This window comes from Vanellus vanellus (genome assembly GCF_965231255.1).
Source record: "Vanellus vanellus genome assembly, chromosome: 20".
Lineage (NCBI taxonomy): Eukaryota > Metazoa > Chordata > Aves > Charadriiformes > Charadriidae > Vanellus > Vanellus vanellus.
The window spans coordinates 3427649-3443058 of NC_138925.1; the positions used below are offsets into that span (position 1 = coordinate 3427649).

Below are 15410 nucleotides of genomic sequence, written 5' to 3' on the forward strand. Positions count from 1 at the left end.
TGGAATACTGTACAGTCTCCTACCTGGTTCTTCTCTTTATGCTACATCAGCTGTACAATACCGACAACCTGTACACGTACAACTTAGTTCCAGCAGTGGGTTGCTTTGACCGTATTAGGGCTAAATTGCTCTTTAAATCCTGGCCCAATTGTGAGCTTTACTTCTTGAGCCTTTACAGATTGGAAACTACTTTGACAGTGGGACTGACTTTACAACTACAGCACTCCCTTCTATGCCGTCCCCAATTCCTTTAGCGCAGATTTCCATTAGGTCTACCGTCACATCCAGTGTCAAACCCCTTCGGAACATACCTGCACCTTACACTACTACAGTATTCTAGCTTGGATTTGGCGCTCTTTTTTTCTTTCACCTGCAACACCGGTACAGTTTCAGTCCCACCTTGACTACTACAGGTAGTGGCACTTCAGATGACTACGTCACCATCCAGGGATACAAATCTAAACGTCTCCCTGCTTACACCTCTGTTTACCAGTGGCTGTATCAGGTCCGACAGACAGCCACAGTACGCGAACGAGTACCATTTTCACACCTGCACCACTTTCAGCACACCGGTTCTACCGCCACGGAGCGCCCTTTGTGCCTGGTTTCGCCTCACGCTACTGATCAGGAGCAGTGTCACAACCGAGAGATTCACACGGTTTCACAAAAAATAACACCTGCGTTCCAACCATGCACTTCACTCCACTCATCACTACGACTTCAGACTGGTTACTCTGTCAACGTATACGATACGTACACGTACAGCCGGTTTTCCCCCTACCAGCCCCTTCCTATGGCCAGCTACTGTATCGCAGTGTCGCATAAAAGCAACACCTTTGGGTGCTTAACAGCCCGTCAACCTCTACGCACACCTGCACCGCGCTCTACCGCTGAAGTCCCTTACACCCAGGTTGGCCGCCTGTCCTGCCTCAACAGTTGATTTCCTTTCCCAAGCGAGAGTTTCAGGGTGGCTTTTTTTCCATGACAGTACACCCCTAGAAACCGTTACCCATATGGGCTGCACGTACCTCCCCCCCCTCGCTTCCTGCCGTACACTGCTCCGAAACACACACCTCCACTTTTGCTCCACGCAACGCACCGCAAGGGCAGAAACTTGGTTAAAAGCCCTTCACCAACCAGCCTCCCCCACGTCCTCCTCACTCCGCCTTATCACTAGCCATGCTAACCTCTTGTGTCAACTACCTGCACACCTACGACCCCTGTGCCTTTCCTGCTCCCTTAGAATAGGGCCCTTAGTGGCCCAGAGCGGGCTACCGTCTGCCCAGGTCAGGACACTTCTCCAGACCGCCCCTGACCATTGCTTATGCCTTTCGTACGATCCCGCGCACAGAAATTCACAGGGTAACAGCAAACGACAGCCTGGCACCCACCCATCACATTTCACCTTTGGAAGCACATTTTGCTCCTGGAGTTCACGGCGTCTGCTGGAGGTCCTCCACAACACTTCTCCTTTCCATCAACATCATGCCCTCCTTTGACCTTCCTCTCCACTTTAGTGATACAACACTACCCGGTCTGCCGTTCTCGCCTTCCTGAAGTGCCGCGTCCCTGGCAGCTTCGTCTCCTTTTTGACCCGGACTCTAAGCACGTCACACTGCCTTCGAGGGCAAACCCCAAAACAACACACACCTACGACAACAACTTCCACTGCTGGCCTTACCTCCAGCTCCATTCACCCAATGCTATCCCCGTCTCTCCTCCACACCTTGCACGCTTGTCCCCAGACTCTCCGGGTGACCCGCTCCGGCGGCCAGCCGCTTCCTGAACCTCGACACTTCGCAGATAGCTGCCGCCGCATCTGCACTTTCACGGTGGAAGTTTGAGGAGTTCTCCAAACTTCCGACTGACATCTTCGCGACACTACGGGCCGCGTTCCCTGCTCTAGGTTGGCAACCTTCATACCAAATTGCTCTCCAAATACACAGCTGACACCCCTCCTGATCCTACTCTTCACCAACCTGACCCTCACAGACTCCAGTTCACACTTTATACTGTGTAACAGCGTTATGTTCACCAACATTTACACATCTTTACCCCCACCGGTTCCTTCAGCACATCAAAACATTTCTGTACGCACTTACAGACGTTACACAACCTATGAGGTCACAGGACAGAACCCTACATACCTGTCAGCCCCGGGCGGTAGTTTAATCTCACCCCCCCAACCCTGCATTTACCCAGCGACACCTCGGTAGGACCCACTAAAAGCCCTCTGCCCCGACGCCCCTTACTAGGCCAAACTGACTAACGCCACATTGGCCTTGGGTGTCGCTCCAACTGCTCTCCCCGGGAACTGTTTGCAACGCACCTTTCATTTTTCCCTACCACCCTCTCTTGTCGGGCTCCCAAACCCGGACTGCGAACGCCCTGCTTCCCACCCCATCGCCTGCCTGCAGTGAGTCTGCCACCCCTTACTGGGACGCTGTAGGACACAGTCTAACTTCGGTCACCATTAACAACACCGACTCCAGCACCCTGCAACATTTCCACCACTTTTACATCAGACATTACTCACACGGGGTTCTTTTAAGGCTATAACAATATTATCCCACATTCATGGAATGGTTTAGGTTGGAAAGGACCTTGAGGACCATCGAGCTCCAACCCCCCTGCCATAGGCAGGGACTCCTCCCACCAGCCCAGGATGACCAACGCCACGTCCAACTTGCCCTTGGACACCCTCAGGGATGAGGCCTCAGCAACCTCTCTGGGCAACCTGTTCCGGTGCCTCGCCACCCTCACACTGAACCAATTCTTCCTATTGTTTAATCTGCACCTGCCCTCTTCCAGCTTAAAGCCATTCCCCCTCGTCCTATCGCTACATGCCCCAGTAGAGAGTCCTTCCTGCTTAATTTTTCCTTCTTTGCCTCCGCAGACCTTGCTTTCAGCCATTTTCCCTGTCCAAGCTTCTAAGGCTCCACCGACAGGCTCTCCACCTGCTTTGGCTTCTTGGCGGATACATCTCCAGGGACTCCCTGCAGGGCCCATGGGTTTGGCCCCTACCTAGAAAGCACTTTACCCTCAAAGTACTGCCACTTGACACACCTCTCGACTCAGCCAGCGCCTGCACCGTTGAGAGTGATGCGTGACAAAGACTGACATTCCAATTTCGCACCCTTGACCAACAGTCCCCTCAAGTTCGGTCTGACTGGTTAACACCTACACACTGACTGCTGGACAAAGACACCTCTACAGTCCACAGCTGCAATGATAATCAACTACTCACCAACACACACTGGACGTTCCTTTTTCAGGTCTGGATATCGCCGTCGCACGGGACACCTTGGCCCGACCTCAGCCCCATAGAGGCTCTCTGGGAAGGTCACGCTCCTCCGGATCGATGGCACACCGGAGCAGTGCGGCGCTCGTGCTCTACACGTTGCACTGCTTTTGCGTCGCGACCTGGAGCCGACCGCTAACCGGGTCCAGTATCGACAGCCACCTCCGCTTTCTCCACCTGCAAATATCATCACTGGGCAAAAGGTCGTGGCCTCATACACCATCCGTGTTCCCGTGACGGTCGGGCTCTCCGCCTCCAGTCCTGGAAAGCGCGTCTGCATCCAGCCTAGATTCCGTACTGCTCTGGAAGGGAACCACCACCTCTACACCTTACCTGATTAGACACCTTCCTTCTCTACAAACACCTTCATCTCGTCGCTTCACGTTTCTGAGACACCCATTCCATCGTGTGCCATTTTGGAGACCGTGGTCAGGGTTCCGGCTGGGCTGCCTCTCCGGACTGACTGCGTGACGACGCTCTCGGCGTACGCTGAGCGAAGCGCGTCCTGCCCACAGCAGGCCCTGGCAGCCGACCGTCTTGGCCCGGCCTCGCCTCGGGGTGCCGCTGGACAGAACTTCCCCCAACACCTCTGTCGCATTACGGGGCGAGGCAGTTTGGCAGAAAATAAACCCCCTTGAGTTCCAGCACTCCTCACCGAGGTGGGAGGCTAGGGGCGGCTGGGTTTACTTTCTGAGTGATGCCCAATTCACCACTATCAGCCCGGGTGCGTCTACTGCACTAAGCTCTTACGATTCCGGGGACACCAATAGCAGACTGCACCTTCAGCCCCATCGTGCTCGTAACCTAGCACGGCCGCTCTTTGGTCGCGTTCCACCAGCAACCCAAAGGACGAGCTGCCTACACAGTGCAGATTATTTAAACAACAGATACACAAGTTCTTTGGCATCACCGCTGACAGAGGCTGTCTGCAAAACACGAGAGAATAATGACGGTGTTAGTAATATAGCTTGGATACAAATGCGCTGCGTTCTAAAAAAACTCCAGAGAGATTTCTGTGTTTCCTGGGGAAGCACTCGCTATGGCCAAGTGTTCCACTCTTACCCACACGCGTCCTCATGGGGAGGGGAAGAGAGGCTCAGCCCGTCAACCTATCGCAGAAGTTGAAGGCAGTCTTTTGTGGCGTCCCCCTCCACTTCTTCACGATGGCGTCTTCCCTGATATTCCCCCTTTCCTGGACACTTTTCATACTATTTCTTTCCTTCAAGGTGGAGTATGACTGACTCCAGTCATAAATACCTCTACTATGATCGCTGTACAATTCTCTCGCCTCTCATTACGGTTTAGCTAATGAAAAATTCAGGGCGCAGACTCAAGGAAGAGCGGTCGCACCTTGGAGGCGGGTAGCCTTTGGGATGGAGGTGCGTTCAGGTATTATAATGACATTATAATGACCACAGTTTGCCCAAAGCACAGTATTTAGTCGAAATTTGACAACCTGTTTGCCCCGGGTAGTCAGTATGCAGCTTCACAGTTCCATCATACAGCAATGGGACCGAGATGGTACTATCACAGAGACTTGCCCGAGGAATCTCCACCCGCCGTGTTGCTTTGCAAACAATATCGCACCGGGAATCGCACGTATAGTGGATTCTTCGCATCCCACCTGCGGCTGTTTTCTACCCGAGAAACTATTGGATTTTATACCTTTCCTTACTGTGCGAACTACGCGGAATTTTTGATCCTTTCAGTACTTATTCCGCACGCCTCTGACCCCACCCAGCCTATGCTGGCCACCCTGACGCCAGCCCCCCGCACCACCATGCCCGCTCCCGGTGTCCGACCAGTTCCTCCCGCAGGGGATGGGTCACGACACCCAAACCGCCTCGCCGGCCGTGCCGGGCAGCCTCGTTCAGCACCACCACCAGCCCCGGTGCTCCCGCCCGATACCCCCGTGCCCATTACCGCTCGGGGCTGCCACTGACCCCCAGCCCTCCCCGCCCCCCCGTGCCCCACGGCACCCCCAGCCCCAGTGTCGCCCCGAGCTGGCACAGGCATCTCCATGTTTACAGGCATTTCCATCACGCTACAAGTGCCTGGACAGTGACAGCAGCAACGCAGCAGCACCAAGTGTCCCCCGGACACATCCTCCGGCCCCGCCGTGGGACAGCTCTGCCACCACCCACCTCTCACCCCTCACGTTTGCTGGATGCACGTACAGCCACCGTAGGGATTTGCGCGCCCCACAGCGGCCCGTGTCACCTGGGACAGCCCGCGGTGACCCGCTCGGGAGACTCGCCAACCTTGTGGCCTCATGAAGCCGGCTGCTTACAGCCACCCACCGCTGCGGGGTCTCGCTGCTGACAGCCATAGGGCAGGTGCCGTGTTCCAGACCCCACAGCCACCAACGTGCTGTGCCGGCACCGGCCGCGTCTTATGCGGGAACCACAGCTCGCCACCACGTCCTCGGAGGGAGCGCCTCTTTTATTACGGTCACACACGTACAGTGGCTGGCAGTGCCGGCCACGGTCCTGCTCCCTGTCGGCGACGGTGGACACGGCCCGCTGGGGACCAACCCCCAGCGCCACGGCTTGCCGATGCTCTCGCACCCACCACTCTGCCAATGAGGAGGGGACACGGCGTACAGGGGGGTTTGCACATGTGACACGACGGCACATCGCTATACGACAGGCTGTGACACCAGCCGGAGCCACCCACACCGTTGGGTCCCACGCCAGCCCCTTCCTCCCAGTGTTATGTGCTGGACCACCCCACCAAGGATGGGGGACTCCCCACCCTGCTCGAGTTCACCAACACCGCCTGCACCTTCCCATCCCAGGTGGATCCCACCGCACCGCCACCGGTGGCCCCACGCCAGCGCCCCGACCCTGCTTCGACCACAGCGCTGGGACCCCCCCACCCCCCGGCACCGCACACCGAGCATCCTTCGCCACACGTCAGAGAGATCCGCCTTTATTACCCCACAGGGTGGGTGGTGCGCACAGTCACCTGGCCATCGCACCCAGACCTCCCCCCCTCCAAAAGACTCCCACCCCCTGCTCCTCTTTGCCCAGTACACCTCTGGCTGGGCTGCCCAGGGGTGCCCGCACAGCCCTGGCGCTGGGCCCCGCACAGGCCCGCTGTCACTTGCCGCCCCGGTGAGAGCAGCACTCCTAAACCGGCCACTGTCCATCACGTCCCCCGCCGCGCTCGAGGTCTCGCTGTCCATCTCTGCTCGTCGTCCTGCTCCGACAGCCTCCACAAGACGACGGTGCGCCATCACCACCGCCTCCCCGAGGCTCCGGCATGGCAACCCGGCTCTGTGCGGGGCGTCCCGGTGCACCACGCACCCGCTCCTCCTGGGCAGCCTCTCCTCACCCGCTCCCATCGACGTGGCCGCCTCTTGCCCCGGCAAACCCCACCTTCTCCCCCCCGGCGGCCCCGGTTCCTCCCGGGAACACGCGGCCCCCCGCCGGCCCACCAGCGCCCAACCCTCTTTCTCCAGCCACCGGGGAAGGAGAGCCACAGTAAGGCACTCGACTTCTAGGCCATATCACATGTCCCTGTCCCCAGCTCCAACCTGGACCTATCGGCCCCCCGACCCTTCCTACTTCCCTCTAGACCCCCCCATTAGAGGTCCCCTCAGGCAGCTCACTCCCCTCAGGCATCCTAGGACCTACCAAGACCTCCAGAGCCCCCCAAGGACCGCTTGGCCTCCTTAGAGCACCACCAGGACCACCCGGCCAGACCCCGGCCCCTCTCCCCCCAGCACACCCGCCCAGCCTCCAGCCCCTCGGCGCTCCGACCACGGCTCCCTCCGCCCTCTCCCCACGACCAGGGGCAGCTTGCGAGATGGCTGCCTGCCCCCCCTTCCCCGGGGACCCCGGCCGGCCCCGCTGCGAGGCCACGGGCCGCACCCCGCCATCGCCACACGCAGCCCCTGGGCTCCGCCGCATGCCCACCCCTCCCTCCCCCCAAATAACCAGCGGGACACACGAAGCCAGCTCAGCACTTTGGCCTTTATCCCGCTCCAGACTCGCCACACCGCGCACCGCCGCCTCAGTTGGCGCTCATTTTCTGCCAACGACAAGACACGGGGCGGGGGGTCGCGGTGAGACCCTCCGCCCGGCAGGGACAGGGACAAGCGCGGACAACCCCTCTCGGGGAGGGGGACAGAGCCAGGGGCACCCACCTCGTTGATCCAGTCGATGTAGGCAGACACCCGCGTGAAGACCGTCGGCTTCTTGGCCGTGTTGCAGCCCAGCCCGGAGCCGAAGCTGACAATGCCGTCCACCTCCCAGAGCCCGTCGCGCTGGCAGTTCAGGGGGCCGCCCGAATCCCCCTGCCCGGATGAACGGACGCACACTCCAAACCCGCTCCGGGGCTCCCCACCTCCCTCCTGGCCCCCGTTCCCCGTCCCTGCCGTCGGCCGGGGCCGCCCGCACTCACGTTGCAGCCGGAGACGACGCCGTCCCCGCCGGCGCACACCATGGTGGTGCGCACGGTGCTGCCCCACCAGTCGCGCTGGGAGCAGATCTCGTAGTCCACCACGGGCAGCAGAGCCTGCTGCAGCACGTCGGCCAGGGGCCCGCTCGCTGCAAACGACAGCCACGTCTCGCACCCCGCGCCGCCCCCCACCCCCCGGACCGCCCTCCCCGGGGACCCCCGGCTTACTCCACAGGCGTCCCCAGCCGGTGATGTAGCAGGGGTAGTCGTTGGGCAGCGTCAGGCCGGCGGGCGGCAGGCAGGCAGCCTGGATGGTCTCGCTCTCCTGCACCTCCTGCGCCAGCTTGATCAGGGCGATGTCGTTGCTGCGGGCAGAGAGGAGCTGCGGGGACGGGGCACCCCCGGCCGTGGCGATGGAAGAGGGACCCCCAAGCCCTGATGCCTCCCCGCCCGCCCGCCCCCGACGCGGCCCGTCCCCTACATGATGAAGAAGGAGTTCCAGTTCTCGTGCACGATGATCTTGTCCACGCCCACGGCCAACGAGCCCGGCTCGTCCTCCTCCGACAGGACCTGCTTGCCCAGCACCACGCGGTACGTCATGCTAGAGCTGCCGGCGGGAAGAGAGGGGATGTCACTCGGTCCGTCTCCACAAACCTCTTCTCCCCGCCGTGCGGACGCCCCCACCTCCCCCGCCCCCGGCACCCACCTGATGCAGTGGGCGGCTGTCAGCACCCAGTTGGGGGCAATGAGGGTCCCGCCGCACGTGTGGTGCCAAGCCCCGTAGCGGCTGTACTGCAGCGAGATCTGCCACGGCAAGAGCTCGGTGTCACAGCGGGGATGTCCTCCTCCCATCCCCGTCTCCCTTCCCCGTGCCCGCCCCCCACTTACCTGCCACGGCCAGCTGTGGGCACGGGCATCTTCGCCGCCCACCACCCGGGTGCCCAGCAGCGGCGGCACCGCCGGCTGACCACATCCGTAGGCTGCGCGACACCCAGCAAAGGCACCTCAGTGGCCACCGGCGCCCCCGTGCCCGGGGCCACGGCGGGCGTCGGGGTCCCGTCCCCGCCACCCCGTCCCCTCCCCGCCGCCCGCACCCACCGTAGCCCAGCAGCACGGCGAGACACACAGCCCCCAGCATGGTTGCGCAGTCCCGAGGTGCTGCGGTGGGGCTGCGTGCCCTTCTTATAGCGCCCGCCGCCGGGGACCTTGGCGTCGCCCCTCCTGCCACCGACATGTGGTGCCTGTCCCACGCCGGGAGGGGGGGGGGGGGACCGGGGGCTCCCCAACCCCATCGCCCCCATCTTATCGCGGTGTCCCTTCCCGCCTGGGAACAGCCACATCTGCCCATCCCGCGGCCGCACCGCGTTGCGGCACGCCACGGGGCGCCTGGACCCAACCTGGGGACACGGCAGGCCTCCTCTCGGGGGACGCCTGGCGGGCAGCCCCCCGGCCACCCTGCTCCCCGTGGGGTGCCGCACAGCCCAGCTGCACCCCAAACTCCAGCACCAGCTGCCCCAAGACGTGGCCACCCGCCACCCCCAGGCCACCACAGGGCCAAGGTCCCCTTATCTCAGGGTCCATGCGGCCAACGCCGGCCACAGCCCCCCGGGCCGATGCCAGCAGGGATGCTGGAGACCTTCCACCGGCTCCCGACCACACACCTGCATCAGCCCCCCGCTGCCTCCCACGCCGCTGCGCCGGCACCGTCCCGCCTCACCCGGGGGTCCCGCTCCAGCGGCGGTGACCGGCTCCCCACTCCCCGTCAGGGTCCTTCCCCCCACCCGAGCCCCCGCCGCAGCCACGGCCGCCCCACCGCCGCGCCGCGGCCCCCTGCACAGGCACCCAGCGCACTTACGAAATATAATATTTATTTGGGATGAAAATAAAAAAACATAACACATACACACCCCCCGTACCGCCACGCGGGGGACACTGCGGGACAGACGCACCTCTTGACGACACGGGAGCCTCGCTCCACCGATGGACACGGCTCGTGGCTACAACACGCGCCCTCCCGGGCTCAAGACAACACGAAATAATTACATTACAGCTTCGCAAGCCAGCAGCGGCCTTCCTGCACGCCTTTTACCGAAATACAGAGAGACACGGGCAAGTGGGGGCTGCCCCCCAGCCCCGAGCCCACCGCCCCACTCACACAGAGACACGCGTGGCCCCTCCGCCCACCACCCGCACCGCGGTGGGGGGTCTCGCCACGCTCCCCCCGCCGCAGCACGCCCGGCTTTCGGCACAGGCATCGGGGGAGGAGGTGGAGGGACCGTGATCACCGCCCACACGCAGCCGTGCCGATGGGCACCGCGCCACCGCAACACCCGCCCGTCCCGCCGATGCCAAACTCACCGCGCACGCACAGCACCGGGCAGCCCGGGAACGGGCGTCCCGGGCACGGCTGCCCCGGGGGATTCGGCGGCGGCAACGCCGCTGCAGGCAGGGGACAGGGTGCTGCTGCTCACGGCGCTGCCCCTCGGGGCAGGAGCAGCTCAGCACGGGGGGGAACACGCTGGGGACTCAGGGGGGCACCAACAACACCTACAGACACCACAGCAAAGGGAGGGCAGCCGGGGGCGACCGGGCTCTGCCGCCGCGCCGAGCCCGCGCCGGGGGCACGCCTGCAGCTCGCCACTCGGGGAGACGCGGGCGGCGCTCGGCTCGGGCATCGCCGCCGGCACGGACGGCACAGGGCACACGCAACGTTCCCAGCCCAGACATCGCAGACCAGTCCTGCCCGGGGCCCCGGGCCGGTGCCCCGTTACTGCTTGAAGGTGGACTGCAGCTCCTTGAACGCCGCCTTCCTCTGCTTCAGCTCCTCCGCCTGCTTCTTCTTCTCCTCCTGCTCCGCCTTGATCTCCTCCTCAAAGCGGCTGGCGTCATGGATGGCTTGCACCTGCGGAGGGTGGCACGTCTGGCCGGGCGCCCCGACGCCCCCACCATGCCCCGCTGCCCATCCCATCGTCTCCTGCCCGCCCCAGCGCGCCAGACCCAAAGCCCCCTCGTCCGCCTTTGGGACCTGTCGTGCCCCAGCACCCGCCTCACCTTGGCCTCAAAGAAGCTCTTGGCACCTTTCACCCCCTCGGTGGAGACGTCGATCTCGGAGAGCCGGGCCAGGGCGTGCAGCCCGCTGTCCTCCTGCAGCTCCCCCGCCGCCGCCTTGCGGAAAATCAGCAGGAACTGCGAGGGCGGACCATGGCGTCAGCTCCACCGAGACCACAAAGCCACCAGCGCTCCCGCCCCACCTTCACACCACCAGCCCAGCCTGGCACCGGTCTCAGGGGCGACCGTGCTGCCGCTGTCCTCCTCTACCAGCACTGAGGCCCACCCCACACCCTCCCCCCCGACAGCCCCTCACCTCCCGAAAGCTGAGCTTGCTGTCCAGGTCTTCGTCCACTTCCTTGATCATGTTCTTCAGGCCCAGGTGCGTCTGCGGTGCCCCCAGCTTCTCCATCATCAGCTTCAGCTCCATCAGGTCTATGAAGCCATCCTTTCCTGCGTCATACCTGCGGGATGGAGACACGGTCCTGACACATCGCCACCAGGCAGGGAGAGCACAGAGCCTCCCCCCCCGACCCCAAACCGGCCCCCTCTGCGTACGCCCTACACCCCGTGCCCGTGCTGGCTGGGGAGCGAGGCGGCGGGCACGGGAGCCAGGAGGGAAGAACCCCGATCCGGGCAGCAACGATCTCGGGCGGCTTGCCAGACCACGGCAAGCTGCCGGTGAACCACTAACAGCCCCCCAGAGCATCATCCGGGACCGCTACTGCTCCTGTGCGGCTTTTGGCACGAAAACCCACCCCGGGGCGCTGCCAAACCTGCCGCTGCCTCCCGACGCCGGCAGCCCGAGCCCGCGCTCCCCTTGGCTGCTACGAGGCATGACGGGGCACCGCGCTAAGCCCAGCGGGTGCCGGTCTCCCTGTCGCCCCTCGGCCAGGACCCACCTTCCCCTCGGCACAGTTGGCGGCTTGCCCGGCCCCCAGGGAGTTGCCACCGTGCCGGTGCTCCCGGCAGCCACCGTGGGGACCGCGAGCCTGCCCGCAGCAGCCACCTCCTCCTCTTCTCCATAACACCTCCTGGTGACCGATCCCGCTGCCCACAGCCCCTCGGTGTCCCCACGCCTGGCCTTGGCCAAGAGATGTGGACACATCTCTTGACCGAGCCGGCTTACGGACCCCCGCGGGGACACCCCTCCTCGGACCCACCGCCTGCGATCCCACCCTGCCTCCCACCATCTGCCCTGCCTGCGCGCAGCCGGCAGCTCGCCCTGCCTGCTGGCACCGTGGGCCGTGCCGGTGGCACGCTGCCTTCTGCCGCCCTTCGGCACGCCACGGCGGGCTCTCGCCGGGGTGCCAGCACGCATCCACGCTTCGCAGGGCTCCACCGTGTCCCGGCGAGGCTCGCCGCTGTCACCTTGCCCCACCGCTCTTCCCGGCCACGACCGCAAGAGGAAGGACCTGCGGCACGTCCCGGCGCAATGCAGAAGTAGCCGAGCGGCTACCCGGCTGCTCCCGTCGTGACCGAGCAGGGGCGGGTATTTTTTTGGTGTCTTGCCTTTCCTGCGCCTGTAGGCACTGCCGCAGCCCCGCAGAGCGCCACGCTCGCCACGCCGCCGGTCTGTGACTCATTTGTACCTTCTCGGCTGCGGTCGGCTCCGTCCATGGCGCGAGCGGCACCTTCCTGCTCTCCCACGCTGCCGGGGGCCCCGAGACCGGGCTGGCCCCGCACCGGCCCCGCTGCTCCCCTCCGCCGTCACCCCGCGAGCCGGGCTGGGGGAGCGGACCCCGCGCGCTTTCTGCCTCCCAGACCCCTCTCGGAGCATTGCCCCCAGAGTTCCTCCGCGAGGGGCACGGTTGCTAGCCTCGTGCCGCGCAAGCCATCCCACAACCGCAGAGCGCTTCCTCGCTCTCGCTCCCCTCCTCTCCACTTTTCCGGGATGCGGGCATCCCTCTGCATCGCCCAGGGATGCTCCCAAAGGGCAACATCTCCCTTCCACAGAGCAAAAAACCCTTCTGCGCCTCGCTTCACCCTCTACGGCCGCATCATCGCGTCAGGAGGACAGCAGCGGTGGCCAGGGCTACGCCGCGGAGCTCGGCTCCACAGAACCCTTGCCTTGGGAGACCCCCCAAACCCAGCTCCCAAACCCCTCCGGGGGGGCCGCCCCCGCCACCACGCCAGCCCTGCCGCTGCTCCTTTCACTGCAGCGAGACGCTGCAGGTGTCAGAGCAAACACGTCTGCTTCGCCCACCCGGCTCCCTCCTCTCCGCAGCGCCGACCAGACTCCCACCGCGCACCGCTTCCCGCCCCCCCCTTTCCCCGCACCGCCATCTGCACCGCGGCCGCAGCACCCACGGCCGCCCATCACCGCCGGCGCCAGGAGCGGACGCTCCGGCTGCGGTTCTTCCCCCGGGGACCCCAAAGCACGGCTGTCCCCCCCCCCTCCCGCCACCGCCGGCTGCCTTCTGCTGCAGTCCACCAGAGCGCTAGCAGCAAGCTGCGCGTCTGGCTGCCACGTCCCCGTCACGGGCGAGACATGCCTGTGGGAAGAAGTGGGGAACAAGGTGTGTGTGTGGGGTCCTTGCGCTGCCCTCCCGGTGCCCCGGCACCCCAAACAGTCCCCCGAGCCTTCAGGCCTCACTGTCTCCATCCCCTTGGCTTTCTCCAGCACTTGGCCCTACACGAGCAAGACCCCATGCTTGCATCCCCCCTCCTCGGGGCCGGCCAGGACAAGGGGCAGCGGCCCCCCCAAGCCATGGCTTCGCTGGCTCCCCGCTCCCCCGAGCCCCGCTCCCGCCACGCTGCCTACACGCAGCGCCCAACACGCTGCTGCGGGGATGCTGCGGGCCGTCCCGCTCGCCCCCGGGCTACTCACGCGCATCCTGGCGTGACCGTGGTCGGAGCCACCCCCATTTTCTGTCTCCCCCTGGAAATTTCCACGGCTCGATGCTGGCTGCCAGCTTCCCCCCCCCTTCCCCTCTCCCCGGGGGCCGAACCGGCGGAGTCACGCTCCATGGTGTGCGTGGTGGCACGCAGCATGGCCAGGGATGCTGGGGACACGCCAGGGATGCTGGGGACACGCTGGCCCGGCTGCCGCTGCCCGAGCTGCTGGGGGGCCCCTCGGCACTGCAGCGAAGGGTCCCCCAGGCTCCCTCTCAGTACCCTCCGGCCCCAGCGCTAGGTGCCAGGGTGCCTCCTCCCGGGAGGTGGGGTGCAGGGGGGCCCTTCTGCAAGGATTTGGGGGTCTCCAGGGGTCTCTCTTGCAAGGAACTGGGGGGGGAAGGTCTCCCTGGCATCCCTCCTGCAAAGAGCTGGGGGGGGGGGGGGGGGCAGCCTCCAGCAAGGAGCTGGGGGTCACTCCTGCAAGCAGCTCAGGGGTCCTGGGGGTCTCTTCTGCAAGAAATGGGGGGGTCCCCCCTGACAGCAGCTCGGGAGTCCTGAGGGTCCCTCCTGCGAGATATAAGGGGGTCCCTCTTGCCCGCAGCTAGGGGGTCCTGGGGGTCCCTCCTTCCAGCAGCTCGGGGCTCCTGCGGGTCCCTCCTGACAGCAGCCTGGGGGTCCCTCCTGCAAGCAATGGGGGGGTCCCTCCCGACAGCAGCTCGGGGGTCCTGGGGGACCCTCCTGCAAGAAATGGGGGGGGACTCCCCTGCAAGAAATGCCGGGGGGGGGGGGTTGAATCCCTCCCGCCGGCAGCTCGGGGGTCCGGGGGGTCCCACCCGCCAGCACGGGGCGGGGGCACCTCTCCTGCCCGGAGCCGCGACGCCGGGGGTCCCCCCCGCCGGGACCCGCTGATGCCACCCGGGGTGTCCCCCCCGCCGGGACCCGCTGATGCCACCCGGGGTGTCCCCCCGCCCCCCCGGCACTCACTGTCGGAAGAGCCGCTCCATGTCGCGGAGCTGCCGCCGGGAGAACTCGCGGAACTCCCCGGCGGGGCTGAAGACGCGGCGACCGCCTCCGGGCGACCCCTCGCCGCCCCCCACCCGTCCCAACGGGCTGCCCGGCCCCGGCCCCGGCTCCGGTGCCCGTCCCCGCCGCCCCGCCAGCTCCTCCGCCGCCGCCGCCATGGTGCCCGGATGGCCGCTCCGCCCCGCTCCCGCTCCGCCCCGTCGGTGGTGGGGGCGGCCCCGGGGGCCGGGCTGAGCCCCCCGGCCCCGGGGAGAGCCGAGCCGCCGGCCCCCCGCTCCGCCCGGCCAGCGGGGGGGGGGCTCCGGCCACCCCCACACCCCCCTTCTCCCACCCCTCCATCAGCCCATCACCGTCTCCACCGGCGGGTACCACTCGCCGCCCCGCTCCCATCCACCAGTGGCATCTCCCAGGATGCAGGTGCCAACCCTTAGGATCGAGGGAGGGAAAGGGGCTTGAGCGGCCCCAGGTGCCCCTACAGACACCTGCGCTCCATCCCTTAATGACCGAGCATTTGGGGCAACGGTGGGATGGAGAGGCCAAACATCACCTCGCCCAGCCCTAAATCGTGGGATAAACCCGCAGGTGATGCTCCCAGCTCGGCCGGACAGGCTGGCGGCACAGCCTTCCGCTTAACGCAGGCCTACAAAGGTCATGCCTTGCCCCAAAATGAGCCCGGGCCAAGCTCACTGCACATCTAGGGGGGGAATGCACAGGCCAGGTCCGTCGCCACAGCCCCGCCGGCATCGGTGGCACAGCCACCTGCCCCCACTGACCCTACCAAAAATTTGGCATCGAC

General features: G+C 64.9%; 2 protein-coding genes across 2 annotated transcripts; both read right to left on the reverse strand.

The window, feature by feature from the left end:
- Positions 1-7258: 7258 nt before the first annotated feature.
- On the reverse strand, positions 7259-8977 carry LOC309680095 (chymotrypsin-C-like). Its single transcript, XM_082493598.1, has 8 exons — positions 8804-8977; positions 8594-8685; positions 8412-8509; positions 8187-8312; positions 7934-8070; positions 7709-7854; positions 7452-7601; positions 7259-7336 (listed from the first exon to the last, which is right to left on the reverse strand). The coding sequence occupies exons 1-8, from the start codon at positions 8937-8939 to the stop codon at positions 7319-7321; spliced, it is 903 nt and encodes a 300-aa protein (XP_082349724.1). The 5' UTR covers positions 8940-8977; the 3' UTR covers positions 7259-7318.
- Positions 8978-9559: 582 nt separating this feature from the next.
- EFHD2 (EF-hand domain family member D2) lies at positions 9560-14772 on the reverse strand (the record flags this gene model as incomplete). Its single annotated transcript, XM_082493628.1, has 4 exons — positions 9560-10607; positions 10757-10891; positions 11070-11217; positions 14576-14772. 4 exons carry the CDS (start codon positions 14770-14772, stop codon positions 10473-10475), a joined length of 615 nt encoding a protein of 204 aa, XP_082349754.1. The 3' UTR covers positions 9560-10472.
- Positions 14773-15410: the final 638 nt, after the last annotated feature.

Coding starts and splice junctions, on each gene's coding strand:
- LOC309680095 (XM_082493598.1), bottom strand. CDS start 8,939: ATGTCGGTGGCAGGAGGGGCGACGCCAAGGTCCCCGGCGGCGGGCGCT. Junction 8,686..8,803: donor CGCCGTGCTGCTGGGCTACG/GTGGGTGCGGGC, acceptor GGTGTCGCGCAG/CCTACGGATGTGGTCAGCCG. Junction 8,510..8,593: donor CCCACAGCTGGCCGTGGCAG/GTAAGTGGGGGG, acceptor TTGCCGTGGCAG/ATCTCGCTGCAGTACAGCCG.